Source organism: Mixophyes fleayi, chromosome 6 (assembly GCF_038048845.1).
Source record: "Mixophyes fleayi isolate aMixFle1 chromosome 6, aMixFle1.hap1, whole genome shotgun sequence".
Lineage (NCBI taxonomy): Eukaryota > Metazoa > Chordata > Amphibia > Anura > Limnodynastidae > Mixophyes > Mixophyes fleayi.
In genome coordinates, this window is record NC_134407.1 from 119,776,225 (window position 1) to 119,796,000 (window position 19,776).

The 19,776-nt window shown below is 38.8% G+C and overlaps 1 protein-coding gene across 1 annotated transcript in view; it reads right to left on the reverse strand.

Moving 5' to 3' along the window:
* Positions 1 to 952: 952 nt before the first annotated feature.
* TMEM132A (transmembrane protein 132A) overlaps positions 953 to 19,776 on the reverse strand; it is a 65,331-nt gene continuing 46,507 nt past the window's right edge. The window contains exons 9-11 of the mRNA XM_075217195.1: positions 14,368 to 14,662; positions 11,345 to 11,539; positions 953 to 5,163 (exon numbers count right to left, since the gene is read on the reverse strand). Coding sequence (XP_075073296.1) covers positions 4,015 to 5,163; positions 11,345 to 11,539; positions 14,368 to 14,662 — 1,639 coding nt within the window. The 3' untranslated portion in view covers positions 953 to 4,014. The remainder of the gene's footprint in view (positions 5,164 to 11,344; positions 11,540 to 14,367; positions 14,663 to 19,776) is intronic.

A 19,776-nucleotide genomic window follows, 5' to 3' on the forward strand; every position in this document is an offset into this window, starting at 1 on the left:
GTAGTGTTTGACAGAGCCAACAATTATGTAGCAATGGCTCCTATTGCATAAACAATATCTCCCTTTATCTACACAGATTGCATAGTCATGCACTACCAAGCATTGCACATTTTTATTGGTTCCCATAACAGTTTCATTTACAATGCAAAAAAGAAAAAGTTATGTGGCGGAATGAATCTGACAAAACAGCTTGATAATAAACCGGTCACAGTTTAACAAACAATATTACACAAAACTAGATTTGTAATGGGTTTGAAATGCAACAATTGGATCATGTCATGCAATAAAAGTCTCTGAGCAATATGAATAATGTCAATCTGTGGAAATGAACGGTCATCAATTTTTGAGGTTGTAAACCAGGACATCCATGTGAAATGTTAGTTATTCAACACTCATGGCTTTCTTTTGAGCTTATAATTTAGCTTTAGGCATCTATATCGAATAGATCTGTTAATCTAGAAGCATCAAGAGTCAGTATTATACTATTAATAAACAAACATTCTGGGTTTAAAGGAGCACTCCCAGTTAAACATTAAAGTTTAACTAAGGTGCTCCTGCCCCACACTGCTGCCTTCTTTGCCAGGGCACCTCAGTTACTATGAAACGATTCCCCACTTAATCGGCTGGGTAAAATTGTCAAACTGATCTGCCAATAAGAATCCACGAGGTCTTTGCTGGCTGCTTTTAATTAGTTTGCACCATCATACTCCTATAGGGGTCCACTAAAAAGGAAGGAGCAGCCCAGTTAAACTGTAACATGTAACTAGGAGTGCTCTGTTAAGAATACCCAGAAGTGTTCTGGAAAAAGAAAAAACAGCCCCATGACAGTTCTATGTAAAGTCTTGGAACAGAATAATCATCATCCCTGGTGTGCAGTTAAAATGTAAAAAGAAAAAAAAAAGAAAAAAAAAAAAAAGTCCTGCCAACAATTTAAAAATGAGAAGACAGTGAATTAGGAGCCCATAAATGTTTATTACAATACATGGTTAACGTTTGTGCTTTTATTGGTCTAGCCAAATTGTCCTTTGAGTGTGTTATAGTTACTCTCAACAAATCTCAAATACAGGGTAATCAGACAAAGGCTGATTCATAAGCATGTATCAAAAGCAGAGTTGTGAACATTATGCAATGTACATCAAATTCAATAAGTGTGACACCATCAAAACAAGCAGGAGAACAGTAGGGCGAACGTAATTGGCACCAAACATTTCCCCAACCCATTCCCTTTTATTGCTCTATATAACTGCTCCCTATGAATACTGCAAGAGCTCAGATTTGGGATTGTTTCAATAAATTAATTAACCCTTTGGTAAATACTCAAAACATGTCACTACATAACATATAAAATGGTCTGTGCTTTTCTTTCCTATAAAATTACACAAAGATTTTTTTTTAGATTTTCAAAATTTTAGTTGGGTTATGCATTTTATAGGCACACTCAAATACAGTCATAGTTTAAAAAAATATCTGTGTTATTCGAGGTGCTATCAATCCTATGAGATCTGCTGCCAGCAAAAGTAATAGAGAGGCTGCAGTATAGGGTTAGAATTTTAAAAATGTCATTGCGCTACGGAATTTGCTGGCGCTATATAAATAAATGTTGATGATTGCCAACCTCATCCCAAATCCTTGTTCCTGTGCAGTTCATAGATGAATATTTTCTTGAAAATTCCTTGGATAGTTATGCGAATAAAGAATTTTAAGGGCTCGCACACAGGAGCATTGACAATCAATGGTAGATAAAAGTGACAACATTATAATTTGTCAGAGCAGAGTTCTGTTCTGAAAGCACCTGTGCAGCACAATGCACCATGTACTCTTAGAGCATTCCTATTGCTACTGAACACAATCTAGCAAAATTACCCAAAGCAACAAAAAAAAACCAAAAAAAACGGTGTGTGTATTAGCCATTTTGCTTATCTTATTACATTGTCAAAGTACTTTGAGAACACACATAAAATGTTCATAATTACTGCTCGAGTGTGCAAAGGCCAAGTCTGGCTATTTTGTCATTATGACATCATCATTCCAAATGTAGAGAGATTATCCACGTGTTCACCATCATCCAAGACAGGCATTGTACGTACACAAACTTCATGTGCAAAATTACTGTTCTTCCACTGCTGATAATATCTTTTCTAAAAGTGTTATTTTCTGCCTGTGATACAGCAGTGTAGTCATGCATAGCACATAACAGCCTCAAAGTAAAATAAAAATTGAGATGTAAGGGGGGAAAATCCTATTGGATATAACTTATCTCTCAAAATTCTCCTGGATGGATCTAGTGCAAAGGGGAACAAGAAGATATATTTCAGGGGCCTTATTCAACCATGGATGACTTTGCAGCACAGTCTGTGGGAAACATCACGCTAACATTTTGACATCAGAATTACTACCGACCAAGAACACGCTTTCCTCTAAGTGGAGTAATGTGTTAATGATCATGTCAAAAAATTAACTTTGTAAAATTCTCCAGATTGTGAATGGAGCTCGTCACAGTTAACCCTTTAACGCTTTACATTCTGGATGGTTCAGTGTAGAGGGACAATTTGGAGGTGTCTGCAAGGCTGTAAGATGCTTTGGGTTGTTGTTTTTTGGCAACCACTGCACTACTGAATGTCCTCCATTTTAAAGTCAGAATGAAATATACCTAGATCATAGTCACTTGTTCACAAATACCTATTTTTACTTAGTATATTTTCACAGACCATAAAAAGCACATATCAATGTATTGTGAAAGGGTCTCACAACAACTAACAATTATAACAAGTGACTAGAATGTAGAATATCACTCAAAGTCTATTTATGTTCTTACTTAAATTAAATGTGAATATGATATATCTCAATTGTGCCATTGCCTCATACCACTTTCATAAAAACTATAATATATTAAAAAAAAACAAAAAAAAAAAACACTTATTTTATTATCTACTTTAAATAAAAGAATAAGAACACTTGTGTTTTCACTATTTGTCAGGCATCAGGCAGATGCAGATTCTCTGTATTCATGTCCTCAAACCTGCACCATTTTACCCACAAGGCAATATAGGCTGGTGCCTAAGGCCTGAAACTGTAAGGATACAAAACAACCATTCACAATTTTGATTGAGTAGTATGATTAATCCTGATATAAAACCAGACCTTATTGCCCTTTGTGTTTCCAGACAGCCAATGAATTCACACAGAGTCTATAGTAAACAGTTCGCCCTGCCTGTCCACAAATGCCTGGACCTTTCCAATTTGTCAATCGATGTGTATCTCTAAATTGGCTACAGATCCGGTCATTCGGTGGTTACGCTGAACAAGCAGCTAGCAGCATGAATACCCATTTTATCACACAGTGAGATCTATGAAGGCCATGGACAAACAAATATCTCAGATTAGCTTGAATAAAATTAGCAGGGGACAAGAAATGCTGATGGCCCGGAAATTGTACTGCCAAGAGCCCAGAGGAGTCTTGATCTGGTATGCTGTCAAACACAGATAATCATTCTCTAAAACACTGAAGTTCACGGTTACATAAACTTAATAAATCGCTTGAGTTTTAACTCAGGAAACGTCATTGTGTTTATCTACATGTGCTAAAGAATAGTTGGTTTAATTATTACCAAGTTTATCATCCATTAACTTAATGCAATCCTTTTAACTATAGTGTAGATTCCCAAGCACATTTGGCTGTGATATTTATAGAGCACACACACCAAAGAAAAAATCTTCCTTCAAGTTTTCATAGCTGGGTTGTTTTAAGATCTTGATTTTTACCATTCACAGCACTGGGACTACACAAATACCATATTTTTTGCAACCATCTCAGTCATTGCTTAATAACACTAGAGAATGTAGGTCCTCACACCTCATTCTCATATCTCTTACATAATACTGGATTATAAAATGCATTATACATATGTTGCTGCACAAGGCCTCAAAAAGGTCAGTGGATCGTCTCAGAAAGTTCATCTTACTTAACCTTGTGTTGCTAAATCCCTTTTATTCCACAATGCTTTTGTTCATGAATTAAGTCAATCTTCTCACACTTGCCCCCACTACATCCATTCCTCTACCCCTTGGCCCATCTTTCTTTCTTTCTTCCCGATGAGGTGTTTCACCCCTGATCCTTTCCATATAGCTCAGGATTTCTTGCGGCTCTCTCATTCCCATGTCTTTGCATACCCACATAATGTCCTCTTCACTAGCAACCAAGATGGAGCGCACAGAAGGATCATCAGGCACTGTTTCCATTCTTGTCGTGCCTTGGGGTGGGGTTGTTCTGAAAGACATAACCTCATTTCTTTTGGCTTCCAAGCAGGCCCTAGAATGGTTTGCAGATGTAGAGAAGGATCGGACATCAGACTGATGGCCAATAGTAGTCTCAGCCCCTTGGGAATTTCTCACTGGATGGAAAGTACTGGTCAGACTTTGTGGTCCCCTTTCCCTTCCCTCCCATTGTCCAGTTTCCTCTTCTTCCTCACCGACTCCTCCTTGGGACCTTGGTCCATCAGCTTCTGGTCCTTCCAACCACACCCAGTTTGGGGCCTCAGGATTCCCAAGATCCTCAGGTGCTGATTTTTTCCTGTGTCTTCTGATAAAAGCCAAACAACTAATAAAGAAGAGGAGTGTTAGCAGCGAGAAGATGGCAAGAAGCCCATAAAGTCCTTCCTCCAACCCTGGAATTCCCCACCGTGTTGTGACAATATCATCCAAGCCAGAAAGAGATTCATCATCTTCAATGGTGGGGTCATCACTCCTTAGAATTATGTCACTAGTTCCTGGAATAACACTGTTAGCATTTGAGATTATGTCACCATCCCTGGTGATCAGGTCACTATCACCCTGTATTATGTCACCTCCAGGATATTCACCGCCTTGGGTACCATTCTTTGGAAATGTAACTCTAACATACCCAGCACTTAGCAACCCTGAAGCTTCTCCTTCTCTACAGTGCTCTGGCAGAAAAAGAGACATGCGCAGTAAAGGCCCTTCACCTAGACTCTCTAAAACTAACACTGGCAAGGACCAGGAGCTTGCTGACACCCCAGTGCGACGAATTGATAAAACAGAGGGATCAGAGGACACAATAGATAAAGACAACTCCAGAGGGTTATAAAGTGTTATTGGAGCGACTGACAGGTCACTGAATAGCAGCCAGATAGACAGGACGGCTTCCTAAAAGACAAAAACAACAGAGTTAGTTGTCAGTATAGGAACTTAAAAGTTTCTGTTCCAATGTATTAACAATATGGGAGCAGTCATGCCAACATAAAATTACATGTAATCTAGTTTTTAAAATGTTTGTAACAGCCGTAAGAATATTACCAAAAATATAGAATTGAAGCAAACTGCAATCTGAGAAATATAAAATCAATTTAATATCAAACTTTAAATACCAGCCTTGTCATAGCAGTTATAAATACTACACCAGACTTGCATTTTTAACACAAGTGCAAAGCATGTAAATGGATGTAAAAATAAAACCAGAAATAGAAAAACCTGGAGTTTAACTAGAGTCTGATTAAAATTAAGCAGATCCTAGTATAGAAATAATTTGACTGTCAATGTGAAGAGAGATGTATTTGGCAATCTGCTACAACCAGAAGAAAATTGATCGGACAATATTATATCAAAATGCAAATGTATTTATCATTTCAAACTTCATACAAATTTAGATAAACCATTCCCACATAGTTAAACCATATTGTGTGTATATGCTGCCTCAATTAATGGGGAGAATAGACAGATACGTATAGAATGAGATTGCAGTAAGTGTTGCAGGAATTTGTATGTAGATTTAAGTGATAAATAAGGACATTTTCATTGCCTAATACAGTGTTGGCTAACCTGTGACACTCCAGGTGTTTGTGAAACTACAAGTCCCAGCATGCTTTGCCAATATATAGCAGCTTATTGCTGGAAGGGTATGCTGGGACTTGTAGTTTCACAACACCTGGAGTGTCACAGGTTAGCCAACACTGGCCCAATATCTATTTTTCACATTGACAATTTTATATTTGCACTAGGATGTGCTTAATTTTCTTCAGACCCCATTTAGAAAACTACCTAGTATATATATATATATATATATATATCTGGGACCTCCCCCTGGACATGGCATCATCCTCAAAAAGCCCTCTCTGATTACGATCCCTTCCCCAAGGTTCTCTATGCTTTTCCCCCTCCTAACTTAAAAATTTTGTTAGTTTGCACCTGTCCCTGACGGTCACTCGGCCTGCCAGTCACGACCCCCACGAACCCCTCTGACATACAGGATGTGTCATCCACACTGTTCTAAACTGTAGCCTGGGACCCCCATCTCCGGTCCCTTTCCTACCCCTCCCTCCCCCTTCATACTAACACCTCTTCTGCTTTTCCCTCTTTGCCTAGCTTGCAGACTCGTCTCATTAAGCTTTCCTTTTCCACACCGACCATGACTATCAAGATTATATCTCTAAACGTTAACGGTTTGAATGCCCCGCAGAAACACACCATGGCGCTACAAGAATTAAAACACCTTAAGGCTCACATAGTCCTCCTGCAGGAAACGCATTTCACACACTCGCATCCAAGTCTCACAAATAGAACCTTCCCGCATGCATTCTACTCCACCTCTCCTCGCAAAACTAGCGGCACTGCTATCCTAGTCCACCAGTCAGTTCCGTTAACTGTACATTCCACAATAACAGATGACCAAGGCAGATATACAATATTGATTGGCTCTATTTCTCAAATGCTCATAACCATAGCGACTCTTTATGCTCCTAATGTGGGACAGGGATCCTTCTTTTCAGACTTCTTCGCTAAACTTTCTCAATCAGCCAAGGGACCCGTCATTTTGGGTGGGGACTTCAACGTCATGTTGGATGCCAAGCTAGACCGCTCTCCATCTCCCTCCTCTCTGTGGACCTCTAGAGACTCTCATCATCTTTGCTCCCTACTTAAGCTGTATGATCTCTATGACTCTTGGCGAGTCCTGAACTCGCCTGCTCGTGCATACACACACTTTTCCGTCCCTCATAACGTCCATACACGCATAGACATGATTTTCACAGATAAATCCTCCACTCCTTCCTTGCGCTCTTCGGATATAATTCCAGTTACCTGGTCGGATCATGCGGCGGTTTCCCTTAATGTTGATATCCTTCCCTCAGTCCGGCCCAATCGGTCCTGGCGCATGCACGACACCCTCGTCTCCAAACTGGAAAACTTACAGAAAATGTCGCAGGCAATTGTGGAGTTCAAGAACTTCAACTCCTCCCCAGATATCTCACACTCTGTCCTATGGGAGGCTAATAAAGCCACTATCCGAGGCCTCTTAATTAGCATGTCATCAGCCCAGAAAAAAATCAGCATAGCACGCATCCAGGATCTCGAATCGGAGCTGGTTTCTCTCACCAAGAAGCATCAACGTTACCCAAAACGCAAAACTTATCTCAGAATCCTGGCTGTAAAAGCTCAGTTACAACAACTTCTGTCTACAAAAGCAGCCAACATACTAAAATGTCTCCGCCAAAGATTCTACAAGAAAGGAAACAAAGCGGACGCTCTTTTGACTCATAGTTTACGCACCAAACGGACCCGCAACAGAATTATTCATATTCAAGATGCCTCCTCCAGTAAACTATTTGACCCACAGAAGATAGCTAACAGTTTCCAAGAATTCTACTCCAAATTGTATGATTGCAGTCTGATGCACCCTCCCCTAAAGACCTCAGACTTCGAATCAAAACATTCTTAAATACATGTCGTCTCCCCGCGCTTAGTGAGTCGCAATCTTCTTCACTCAGTCAAGATATATCCACCGATGAATTGAAATATACAGTTAAATCTTTGAGAAATGCGTCCGCCCCGGGACCGGACGGTCTCACGGCAATATATTACAAAAAGTTGCTCCCTGTCCTCTCACCCATGCTTGTAAATCTCTAACTCGATTCTTAAGGGTCAAAAGTTTGACAGCACCACCAACAGAGCTAACATAGTGGTCATCCCGAAGGAAGGAAAAGATCCTAGTCTGTGTATCACCTTTTTGCTGCCAATGTCCCACCACTAGTAGCCACCCTGAAGCGAGATCTCAAATCCTGGTCCCAGAAGTATATTTCTTGGATTGGTAGAGTGGCCTCAATTAAGGATTCTCTATCTCTTCCAGACCCTTCCTGTACGAGTCCCATCACTTTTTCTCAAATATCTGCAGGCAAGCATCTCACAATTTGTGTGGTCCGGCCGGCATCCGAGAGTTCGTCTCAAAGTTCTCTTTCGTCATGCTCGAAACGGTGGCCTGGGTCTTCCCTGTCTCCACAAATACTACTTGGCGTCTCATCTCACCCAAGCGGTTCTCTCTCATTCTCTTCCTCAGAGCAGACTTTGGGTTGACACGGAAGCGGCCCTTCTTCAGATGCTATCCCCCAGTATCTTATACTGGCTAGACCCTAAAGATCTTCCCCCTTTGCACACTCTCCCCCCAACAGTTCACTTCTCTTTAGAAACATGGAAATATTGCATCCGCACTTTCAAACTTTTGGCTAATCCCAAGCAGATGTTCCCACTGTGGCATAACCCCTCTTTCCCTCCAGGTGTCAATCCAAAATCTTTTTCCCAATGGACAAAGCAAAATATTTTGTTCCTTTCCGATATAGTCCCAATGGGATTTTTCCCGACCTTTGCTGCTCTTCGTGAGCGGTTTCACCTATCGTCCTCCGTGTTTTACCAATGCCTTCAAATTCGTCACATTTTCTCCACCTTAATAGACCCTCGTGTTCCTCACAATCCCTCCCCCCTAGAAACCTTCTGTAAAAACAAAACGTCATCTAAAAGGATTAATATCCACTTTCTACTCTCTACTAATGAGTCACAAGTTGCCTGAGAAGGAGGTTCATGAGCTCTGCTGGGAGGAGGAGATGGCTGAAACTTTGGACGGAGATTTGCGAGGCAGTTGCCAAATCCTCTATCTGTACTCAGATAAAAGAAAATTCTTACAAACTCTTATTCCGTTGGTATTTAGTTCCATCCAAATTGAAAACAATCTATCCAACAACCTCTGACCTTTGCTGGCGCAACTGTGGCCAGCGTGGCTCCCTGTCCCATATTTGGTGAAGCTGCCCAAAAATCAACCCCTTCTGGAAGGAGGTAGCGGACCTTATTTATAAAATAACTTATCTAAGATCCCCATTCCATCTATCTTACTTTCTCCTTCCTCGACTAGCTACTGACACCCACAAAATAATGTGGTTACTCCCGGGCTATATTCTGACCGCAGCCAGATGCTTAATAGCCAGGAAATGGAAACAATGAGCCCTTCTATTTCGGAACTAATTTGGAGTGTTTGGTGTATGTATATATGTATATATATATGTATATATATATATATATATATATATATATATATATATATCCTAGAGCACATGACTAGTGTAGTTAATGATTGCCCTTACAAATTTCTCTCTACTTGGCATAGGTGGCAGGATTACTTCACCGCTACACATTCCCCTTCTTAAAGAAGGATAATATAGATATTTCAGTAAATTTTTTGAGCCGAATCTCGCTAGGACCTGTTTTCCCTTCCTTCTCCTCTGTTCTTCCCTCTACTAACAAATCCCCCCCCCCCCCACCACTATCCTCTTGCTCTCTGTTTTCAAATTCTGATATTTCCTCCCCCTCTCCGTCCTCCCTTTAAGGTACTCCAGATATCTCATAACTTTTGATTCACGTCTTTCTATATGTTATCAATCTTGAGGACCACTCCTCCTGTAGTGGTTCTGAGGTCTATACCTTACCTGTATTATAAACTTTCGATGTTAATACTGTTATGAGTTGTATCATAGCATATGCTGTACCGTTCATATGACAAAAATTGAATTAAAATATATTTAAACTAAATATATATATATATATATATATAATATAATATAACAAGTTGCCGGGGGGCTGCAATCCCCAAGAAAAGGAATATCACAAAGAAACAACTGCAATTGTGTATATGGTGCCCCCTACACAAGATTCAGTTGAACCTTCTTGATACAACTTTTTTGGGGCTAGCTACCATTGAGCCATTGTGGTTTTTTTGCATTATCTGTATGCTAGTGGACTCTAATTTATATCCAAGATTTCACTTCTGCATTTAGGTGTACAATATATTGTCATTAATTTAAGTGTGCCGGCACATCACTTCAACACTATTATTGTAATATTAAACTTGGCTGTAAGCCGTTTCATATATGCATGTTATATCCTTTTGTCAGATCAGCGCCTGGGTATCTATCTATTACTATTAGAAATTTCTGGGGATTAGGACTAGCCCTATCCACATCCCATTGGCTGCTTACCTACAGGTCTAGGAGCGCGGACCCCACCTTTGTATATTGTTTCAATAATGCACTGTGGCGAATAAAATGAATTTATTAAAAATCACATATAACACCAACATGTAAAATAGCATAGGCCTAGTTGTGTATCAAGCCATACACGCTTGACATACATATGGCAGCTCTAAAAGTAGCTCCTAAATAATACAACACGAGATTCAACTGGTTCCTTGAGCTGAGTGACTGTTTATTCACCTAACGTAGTTCATATGTGATATTTTTTTTGAATCGAGTATTATTTTATTGAATTTTAGTACAGAATGTACAGAAGCAAACAAATTAGATAAAGAAAAAGACAAAACATAACATTACATAACATGCGTCAGCCGTCAATCAGAGCTTAAAATTAGATCACTGCGGATATAAATGTAAAAGTAAAAGAAGCAGATCCAGATTTTGACTATACAAATACATACAAACATGAGTGAATGCATGAATATTAGGCAAATACCAGTATCAAAGGCACCACCTGAAATTGCAAAGTTTATCTGGGCAGATTTAGTAAAGTTCATATGGGATTTTTAATAAATTCATTATATTCACTGCAGTGCATTGACCTCTTGATTGACACCATATACACGGTTGCAGTTGTTTCTTTGTGGTTGCATTAAATGCCTGCTAAAGAAAAAAAAAAGGGACACTCCTAGCTGTTGTTATTGGCAGATTGTACACACAGCTTGTAGTAGCATGTAGAGCTTTTTATGTAAGGCGGTTGTCCAATGAATTCTTCTCTTTAAAGTATTGTGAAAGAGAAGACAGCCCAAAATTTCAGCAAGAGAAATATGGTCAGGAAAATTTGCAAATTCTCATGAATGGCATTTTCATAGTTCCAGGACCCTAATACAGTTACAACACATATGCAGTTATCTTGCTGCTCAATTATCAGTTGTGTGGAACTCAAAATAAGCCCATATGCAAGAAGACTATGCAAGACGTTATCAGATGTATGGTCCACTCCTTCGTAATTAATGTGTAACTAAACTTTAATTGCTTACCTGTTTCGGAATCATTATTGCTTCTTGGGATTTATATGAAACACTAAAAGCACCAGGGTGGTTGACGTGAGATGGGCTGACAGAGAGGGATATACCCCAGAGCAAGTGTGAACGCAATTCCAAGATGGAGACCATTTCCGATGAGACCGAGATTGTTTGCTCTCCAAGGATAGAATGCGATAGTGGAGATCGCACCTTTAAGAATCAAGTACAAACACAGTGTCAAAAAGAGACAACAAGAGAGTTAGTTTCCAATTATCTGGAAAGTACCTTTCTTCTAATTAGATAATGCTAGTACAAGTAATGCATAAACAGTCAGGGAGAAGGGTAGGATGAAACTACATAGATTCACCTAACCAGTTTTGTTTTTTTCTGGCATGTCCTTTAAGAAGCTTTAGTATAGCAATATCTTTGGTTTAAGATGTCTCCTGTGGGAGATAATGGGGATTAAAACAAAAGTCTTCCTCCTATGCCATTCATTCTAAATCACACCCATTCATTCTAAAATCACACTCTTTGTGAAAGGCTACAAGTCACGAGAATAAAGAGGTATCTTTCACAAAGACTGTGACCTAAAAGAAGCTCTGCCACCCTATGCACAACAGTTACTTGGGAGAGATTATCTCAAGAAGGGAAGAATTATTTTCACTGAAGCCTAAGGATACAAAAAGGGTATTTCGGTTGGATCAATCTAAAATCTCTTCTTCATTCCTTTCATCCAATGCAAGTGAGAGATTTACCAAAAACATACAAGGAAGGCATAAGTCAGAAGACCATAATACTCCCATTGCCTCTTAAAAATACAACGTTCATCAGCACTTAAGCATAAGACAACATAGCCTTAACCAAACATAGTTAAAAGGCAATGTAAAATACCTGATATAAATACAGTAAATCTTCCACAATAAGTGTGGCCAAATTAGACAGCGAACCTGTTGCTTAGCTCTCAGATAGAACAGTGTGGCTGTTTCTCGTGTGGTTCGCTTTACATATACATTTGTGAACATGACTAATATCTCTTTTACTTTTAAATCAGGCAACATTTTCTACTTTACATATAGTGGTCCTTTAAGTACAGGATACATCTTGTGCACATAGTATACATAAATGGATATAAGACATGAATATGGTACCAGAATAAACTGATATATTTTATACATTCAGGAGCAAAATACCCCAAATGAAACCTGTAGATAATAGATAATATACAACTATGAGGCCAAAATGCATTAAGGTACTGGTGATATGTTGCTCAGCGACTAAACACCTTAAAAAGGCAATCACTTGTACATTTCCATTTCAACCCTATTAATAATGCATGCTGCTCCCTCCACCCCCCTTTTTCCCCCCTTTCTTTTTCCTTTTTTACACCCTCATCTGTTATTTAGCATTATAACAATGTTCTTATTAGTTTACTTTTAGTAACAAATTGCTTGATTTACAATCTAACTTGTAAGCTGTTAAAGCTGAAAAACTGTCAATAAAATATACTTTAAAAAAATTAAATAAAAATAATGCATGCCAATTCCTCAACTGAATGGTTCGCCACCACTTATTTCTTCTATTTGTAGGTAGCATCCCTGACCCTGGTAACAAAGTTCCAACTGTTTCTCAGGCCTCCAGTTCTGAATTATTTTTCAAGCTGTTTACATTTGCTGTGAGTGATAGTTCTGACAATGGTATTAAGTTTCTCCTCTTGTGCTGTCTACAAGTTCTAAAAGTAGTCCTGTTGGATTCAATTATTTGTGTTTTTAACAGAGACAGTCCTGATCCTGGTAATAAGCCACATCAGCTCCCGTCTGTCAGCTCATCAATTATTCCTTTTGTTTTTTTTAATCTATGTTGGTAGCACCAATCTTGGTATTAAGCTCTGCCTCTTCCTATGCTCAACAGCTGTTCCGTTAGCCCCCAGCCTCTGGGTGTCTATATCCCTGGGAAGAAAACCGCTGATCCTGGTATGAAAGTCCATTTCTTGAGTTATAATATTAGTGACCGTTGTTTGCATCCCATATATAGTTGGAGACCAGGCACTAAGTCCTATCTCTTTCTCTACTCATTTTCTAACTTCACTCTGTTGGCTCTGGATTTTTGCATTTCCTGTAATTGTGCTCTCCCAGGAACTGGCCCCCTCTATTTTTCATATTATCCCTCATTTGGTAATCCTGCACTACCAAATATTCCAGACAATGGATCCCATAGCTTTGCGGCCATAAATTATTGAAACAAATTATGTATGAATAAGCAATACATCTCATACAACAAGGTATATGTAGTGATAGAGGTATATGGAACTTCTTTCACAGAGCAGCAAATCATATGTGAAAGGTGTTTGGCATAGGGAAATTGCACATATAACCTCACACAGATTAACACCACACATATTAAAAAATCTCTGCTCACACAATCATGCTAATAACACTGTTCTGAATGTCATTAATTCATAACTGGTACGTGTATGTATAGAAAATATAAACTGTTTAGCCACTTTATGGTCAATATATTGAATTATATTGTGAATACATTTTTAGGGGGGGGGGGGGGGTTGATAGCATACTGGAATATGTTTAATTTAAGCCCAGTATAAGCAGTAAAATCTATGGAAGCTGTATTATGTTCATCAGGTGTCAGGGAACCAAACGAAACAGTTTGTGGGTACAGTTTTTGCCATCATTGAGTAAGATAAGTGGTTAAAAAGGACCATCACTTGTTATGCTACTTTTCTGCACAGGAGAAACTACAGAAAAACCGTACATCCTATATTCAAAAGGAGGGACCCTGAGAGTCATGCAGCAAATTGCTCTACCCTAACTTTTAGGCAGCTGCCTTCTTATGTCGCAATTCCCGTTTCATTAGCAGTTTGCGAGGCAGGAATACTGAAGTCTATGGCAGCTGCCAAAACCTGATTCAGCCAATCTTTATAGATGTATCACTGGCTGAGAAGAAAGAAGCTTTAAAATAAAACCATTAGAGAATTTGAAGAATCACACACCATTCCTGAATCAAACCCCTGCAATGAACTTTACCTCAACGGATGTGACTCCTGGCTGCTGGCCAATAAGAACAGTTCCCTCCTCCTCTAGACGTGCAATGCGTTGATCTCTGATGACAGCCTGGCTTCTGATAAGGGGTGACACATCTAACAGCCAATCGTTACCCAACAGGTATGTCAACTGGCGGCTGCCATCCAACGAATGAGCCACAAAGTAGGCAAGAAACCGCACGCGAGCTCTCTGATACTGAGGACGGCAACTCTGACCTCTGCGATCTGAGGAGGCTCTGTGATCGCCATTGTTTTCATCAGGAGGATTATCTAAAGACCTGAGAGAAAGGCACTCTGTTAAAAACATGCCTTAATCCTACAAAATGAAATATTCACAGTACAATGACCTAGTAAAATCAGCATAGTCAAGTTTCACAGGTTCTTTTACCTAGAGGCACAGATGAACATTACTACCAGGATTTGAGCATTTGGAAGCTTTTCTACTGCAATCATCCCGGGAGTCTTTTTTTACCATGTGCAATATCATCTCCATCTGGTAGGAGTCCATCAATATTTCTAATTGCCCTAGGACTGCATTTTCAATGTTTTTATATATATTTCTAATATTTTTACTGACAACTTAAAACTTTATGTTTACAATATCACACAAGATATATATTTTTTCCTTTTTTTGATTGCTCAATATATCCATTGGGGAGATAGCCATCATCAAACAACTGGAATCTGACTACTAAAAAAATATAAAAATAAATTAAAAATACAATGATCTAAATAATTTTTACTGTTTGCAAGTTTACACACAATGGAAGTTTGGAGGTGAAGGTGGAAATCACATTTCACAGATCAAAGGAGGTGTTTTGATATACTCCATAAACACATTGTTTTTGTAAGTGCACTTTCTATAGGGGGAAGGAATCCCAGAAGCATTGAAAAATACCATCACAAAGAACACAAATTATATGTGGTATAGCTTATGTTTTTTACAGTATCACACTATGTTTGCTTTTTCTTTTACACATGCATAATATTTTGTGATTTCACGAATGATATAGAAGAGAAGAGGATATATCTCCTACTAAAATATAAATTTTCATGTATGTCACTTGACAAACGTTTGTTTTCTGATTAATGGTGCTGGAGATTTTTAGGGGATTGTTCAGTTTGCTATAAAACAATATTAGCGCTCAAATTTTTAGCTACTATTTATTTCATTCACTACTGCTGGTTGGGGAAGTGTATATCCCTATTCTAAATTAGTAAAGCTGCTGGCAGAAAGAAGCACAGGATACACTTGGTGTCATTTTTAATTGTTTTGTCTTAAGGTTTTGTTTTTGGTAGAAAAAGGCTTCCTGTTACACGGTCTATAAGTATTAGAAGTGCTCAGACCAGGAGGTACTCCGGTACTCTGGAGAGAAGAGGGGACTGGACTATGTTGACAACCCATCCTAGTGGACCATATTTTCTTACATTTTCAAGGACAACTTCTTGCCACATTTATTAGCTTAATTAGGCCAACTGCCACATACAACTTCTGAAAAAAGAGAGGGTACGGGCTTTTTTACTTGAACCAAAATTTAAAGTAATAACCTTCATATCTAGTTAAGGAGGGCATTCTAAAAAGGGATCTAAAATAAAATTTGGGGGGGGGGGGTAAGACATGAGGAACCTATAGTTATTCATTAAGGAACTGAAAAATGTATTTTCAGAAGATTGTTATAGCAAAACCATAAGTAAGAAGGGGCCAGGTTCACTATGGCTTTTCGGGCAAGTCTCTTAACAAAAAACAAGATCTGTTTTAACTGCAGTCAAATAGTTGCTAAATTAAAATGTAAACACTGGATGAACCAGTACCTCCAGGGGGTGTGATCTGGTGGGACTTGTGAAATATTGCTTCCCAATTTTCATCTGCTAAAGAACAGTAGCCAATGATTACAGTATTTAATATGGGAAGAATACACAGAATTAAGTAAACAGTAGGTAAAGGTAAGCAAACATAGTGGAAAGCACACGAACAGCATTTTCTAAAAAACAAAACAAAAACTAAACAATGAGTCACATGAGGAGGCTTTAGGTCTGCTAGCCTATGCATTCACAAGCATACCGGAACACACATCAGTATGAAAAGAACTGCACCAATTACCGACGTTTGGAACTCTTCAGCTTTGGAGTCAGCAGAGCGTTGGCGACTTTTATTCACCATGCAACTTAGCAGTCATTGACCCCACTTTGTGATTTTACGTGGTCTTGGACATGTCCATCAGATCAAGGGACAACATAGCTATAGAGACTTTTGTCCAATCTGATGTGCTTCTTGCAAGAGGACTGTACAGTATCTGGCTTACATGAGCTAAGAAAATTAAGAACTAGTCCACTCTTCATTCTAGAATTCATTCCAGGAGATTGTTTAAGTTTGGACCATATTTATGCAGTAGAATTTCAGAGGGACCATCCTGTCAGAGGCAACTTGCATTCAAAAACATTAAACAAGAGAAGAAATTAAAGTGCCTTATTCATTCACACCACACACATCCAAACTTCAACAACAAACATAAAAAACATCTTCCTCTGATTTAAAGATACCCAATTCCATAGCCTAATACTGGAGTCCAGTAAGGGATGGTCGCGCTTTAGTGAAATAAGTCACAAAGAGCCAGATAGATCTAACATAGGCTAATGGCTAGAGTACTATATACTATAACAGCATAGTACCTTGTATTATTTGTGATTTGGACAGACCCAGCAAGGGGTGTCATGTAAACCAAGCTACTTAATAACAACATCCTCTGTGGAGGAGGAATAAAATAATATGCGTTTCCACCATCCACTACCTCAACTTAGATATCGCATGGAATAAAAACTCATGTAGGCTCCTTTACCCTGCAAGAAATCATATTTGCTTTTGCAATTCCAATTGTCTGGAAAAAGTGAAATGCAATGGTTTTACATCCAGATCTCTCCCTGTAGGAATGCACAGAGAAAGTGCAGCGTTGCGATCACAGAAATTCGAATACTTGACCAGTCTGTGGGGCTCCTCTGGAACCAAGCCCTTCTAAGGCCCAATGGGCCCGTTCTGTGACCATAAAAGAGTTTTAAACTTTAACCTTTTCATTTTGGTATTAAGCACAGCTTGCATCAGTGATAGTTGCTAGAAGTTGAGTCAAGTGCGGAGATGCAGGCGAGAATGGTGTTGAGCAAATGAGCTTTTAAATGATTGACACGATTCATTTCATATTTGGTAGCTCAACCTTCAAAATAAATGCAATCAATTGCTTTCCAAAGCCATAACCAGTTTTCCTACATTTGTAGCATGCTTTGCCCGGGTCTCTTCACAGGTGTTCTAAAGGATTTAGATCTGGTCTCATAGCTGGCCACTTCAGTATAGTCCAGCAGCTTATGGGTGTTTTTTGAAGAGTGTTTGGGGTAGTTGTCCTGCTTTAAGACTCGTGGCCTTCAACAGAACCGAACTTTCTGACACTGGGTTCAACACTGTGCTCAAGATTGCATGATGTCATACACACGTTCAAAACACTCAGTGCCAAATGCAGCACAGCAATGCCAAAACATCACTGAACTCATCCATGTTTTACTGTAGAGAAGGTCTTTTTAAATTTTGCTTTCTGAAAATATAGGGATGATGTTTTTTGCCAACTTGGGTCTCATCTGTCTACAGGGCATTCTCCCAAAATAAAATTGGCTTGCTCTAAAGTGTTCTTGCAAACTGCAGTCATGCTTTTTATGTCTCTCGCTCAGCTGTGGGGCCATCCTGGGCCTCCTATCATACAACCCCCTTTCATTGAGTTGGTTGACAGATGCTGCAGTTGAAACTGTTGTACCTTCTGCCTGAAAAGCATCTTGAATCTGTTTGGCAGGTGATCAAGGTGCTTTCTCAACCATTTGAATAATCCTATGCTGCAATCTTCAATTAAGCCTTCAGCTTCCTAATAACATTACGTATGAAGGAAACGGAAATATCAAGGTCTCTGGAGATTGATTTATAGCCTTGAGATTGTTCATGCTTAGCTAACAATTTCTGTCTAACAGTCTTAGATAATTTCCTGGCTTTCTTTCTTTCCTCAATGCATACTGCTGTACACACATTGACACAAAGCAAGAGAATGAATCCTTTTCACTTTTCAAACTTGTTTAATGAACGATTTCTATATTGTAGGCACCTGATACACACCACAGGCGAGTTCAGTTCCAAAGTGAAGGAGAATTACTTGCTTGAAATCTAATTGTTTATAACTGCTTCTAAAAGGTAGCATTACTTTTGTCTGGCACATTTAAGGATTTCTTTGTGAAACAAGCTACGACCTCAAATCAAAGAATACATATATGGATACCAAAATATATTTTTAATTTCATCAATTTTATGAAAGAAATTGTGAATTATTAGGAAAAAAACTGCAATGGTGCCAATATTTTTGATTGACTTACCATATGTGTTTAGCAGAGAATCTTTCAGCAAAGCTATCATACACCAGGGTATGGCTGTAACGGGGCCTTGAAAATAGGCCAAACAGAGCACCTGTTCTAAACACTTTAATTCAGGGGAAGTGTCAGGAGGACGGAGACATGGGTATGCCACCTGTCAATCAAGCTAAAGCTGGGGAGGAGCTTAAGAGTTCATAAGCTTGTGTTTCCTGCAGACTGGGTGATTAATGTTGGACAAGCTGGCTGATCTAATAGACAGGTGGTCTAGATTAGGTCAGTGCTATGGGTCGCTAACTAGATATTGCTTGCCTATTTGTAAATTGTCTGCTATCTTGACAAATAAAGCATATATCAGAATTACACGTGAGCATAATTTTGAAGGTGCCAGTGTCACAACACATAAATAATTCATCCCTTATAGAGGCCATGGTTACATGTTAATAAAATTAAAGAATTATTAATATACAAAATAAAAACAATGGATTTGCACAGTTCGCAAATTGCTGTCCCTGTCTGCCACTGCACAAACTGACCAAAGGCAAAAGTAGAATGATAGTGTTAGACCTCATGGTAGGATCTTGAAGTTAACTTCACAATAGTACAATTTTAAATTCCATAGATTGCATTTATAAGCACAATCTGCACTATATGATAATAAATGTGATGTTTTCCCTATAACATTGGGCTCTATCCTTAGAAACACTGAAGGGATTATATATACTTACAATTAATCCTTGGATTTGTTATGGCAATGACCAACATAAAGGGTTTTTTATATTTTTTTTTAGGCTAATAAAGTTCTTCAGCCGTATCCCTGCACCACATACCAACATCCTATAATATCTTCAGGCATGATAGTATGGACAAATAGCGGCTATAAATATTAAAATTGATATTACTGAAATTAACTCCCACAGTTTGAGGACGGCATATTAGATGAGTAATGTGAGGAATAATAATAGGGTTTCAGGTGTGGGCCCTACCATTATATATTATT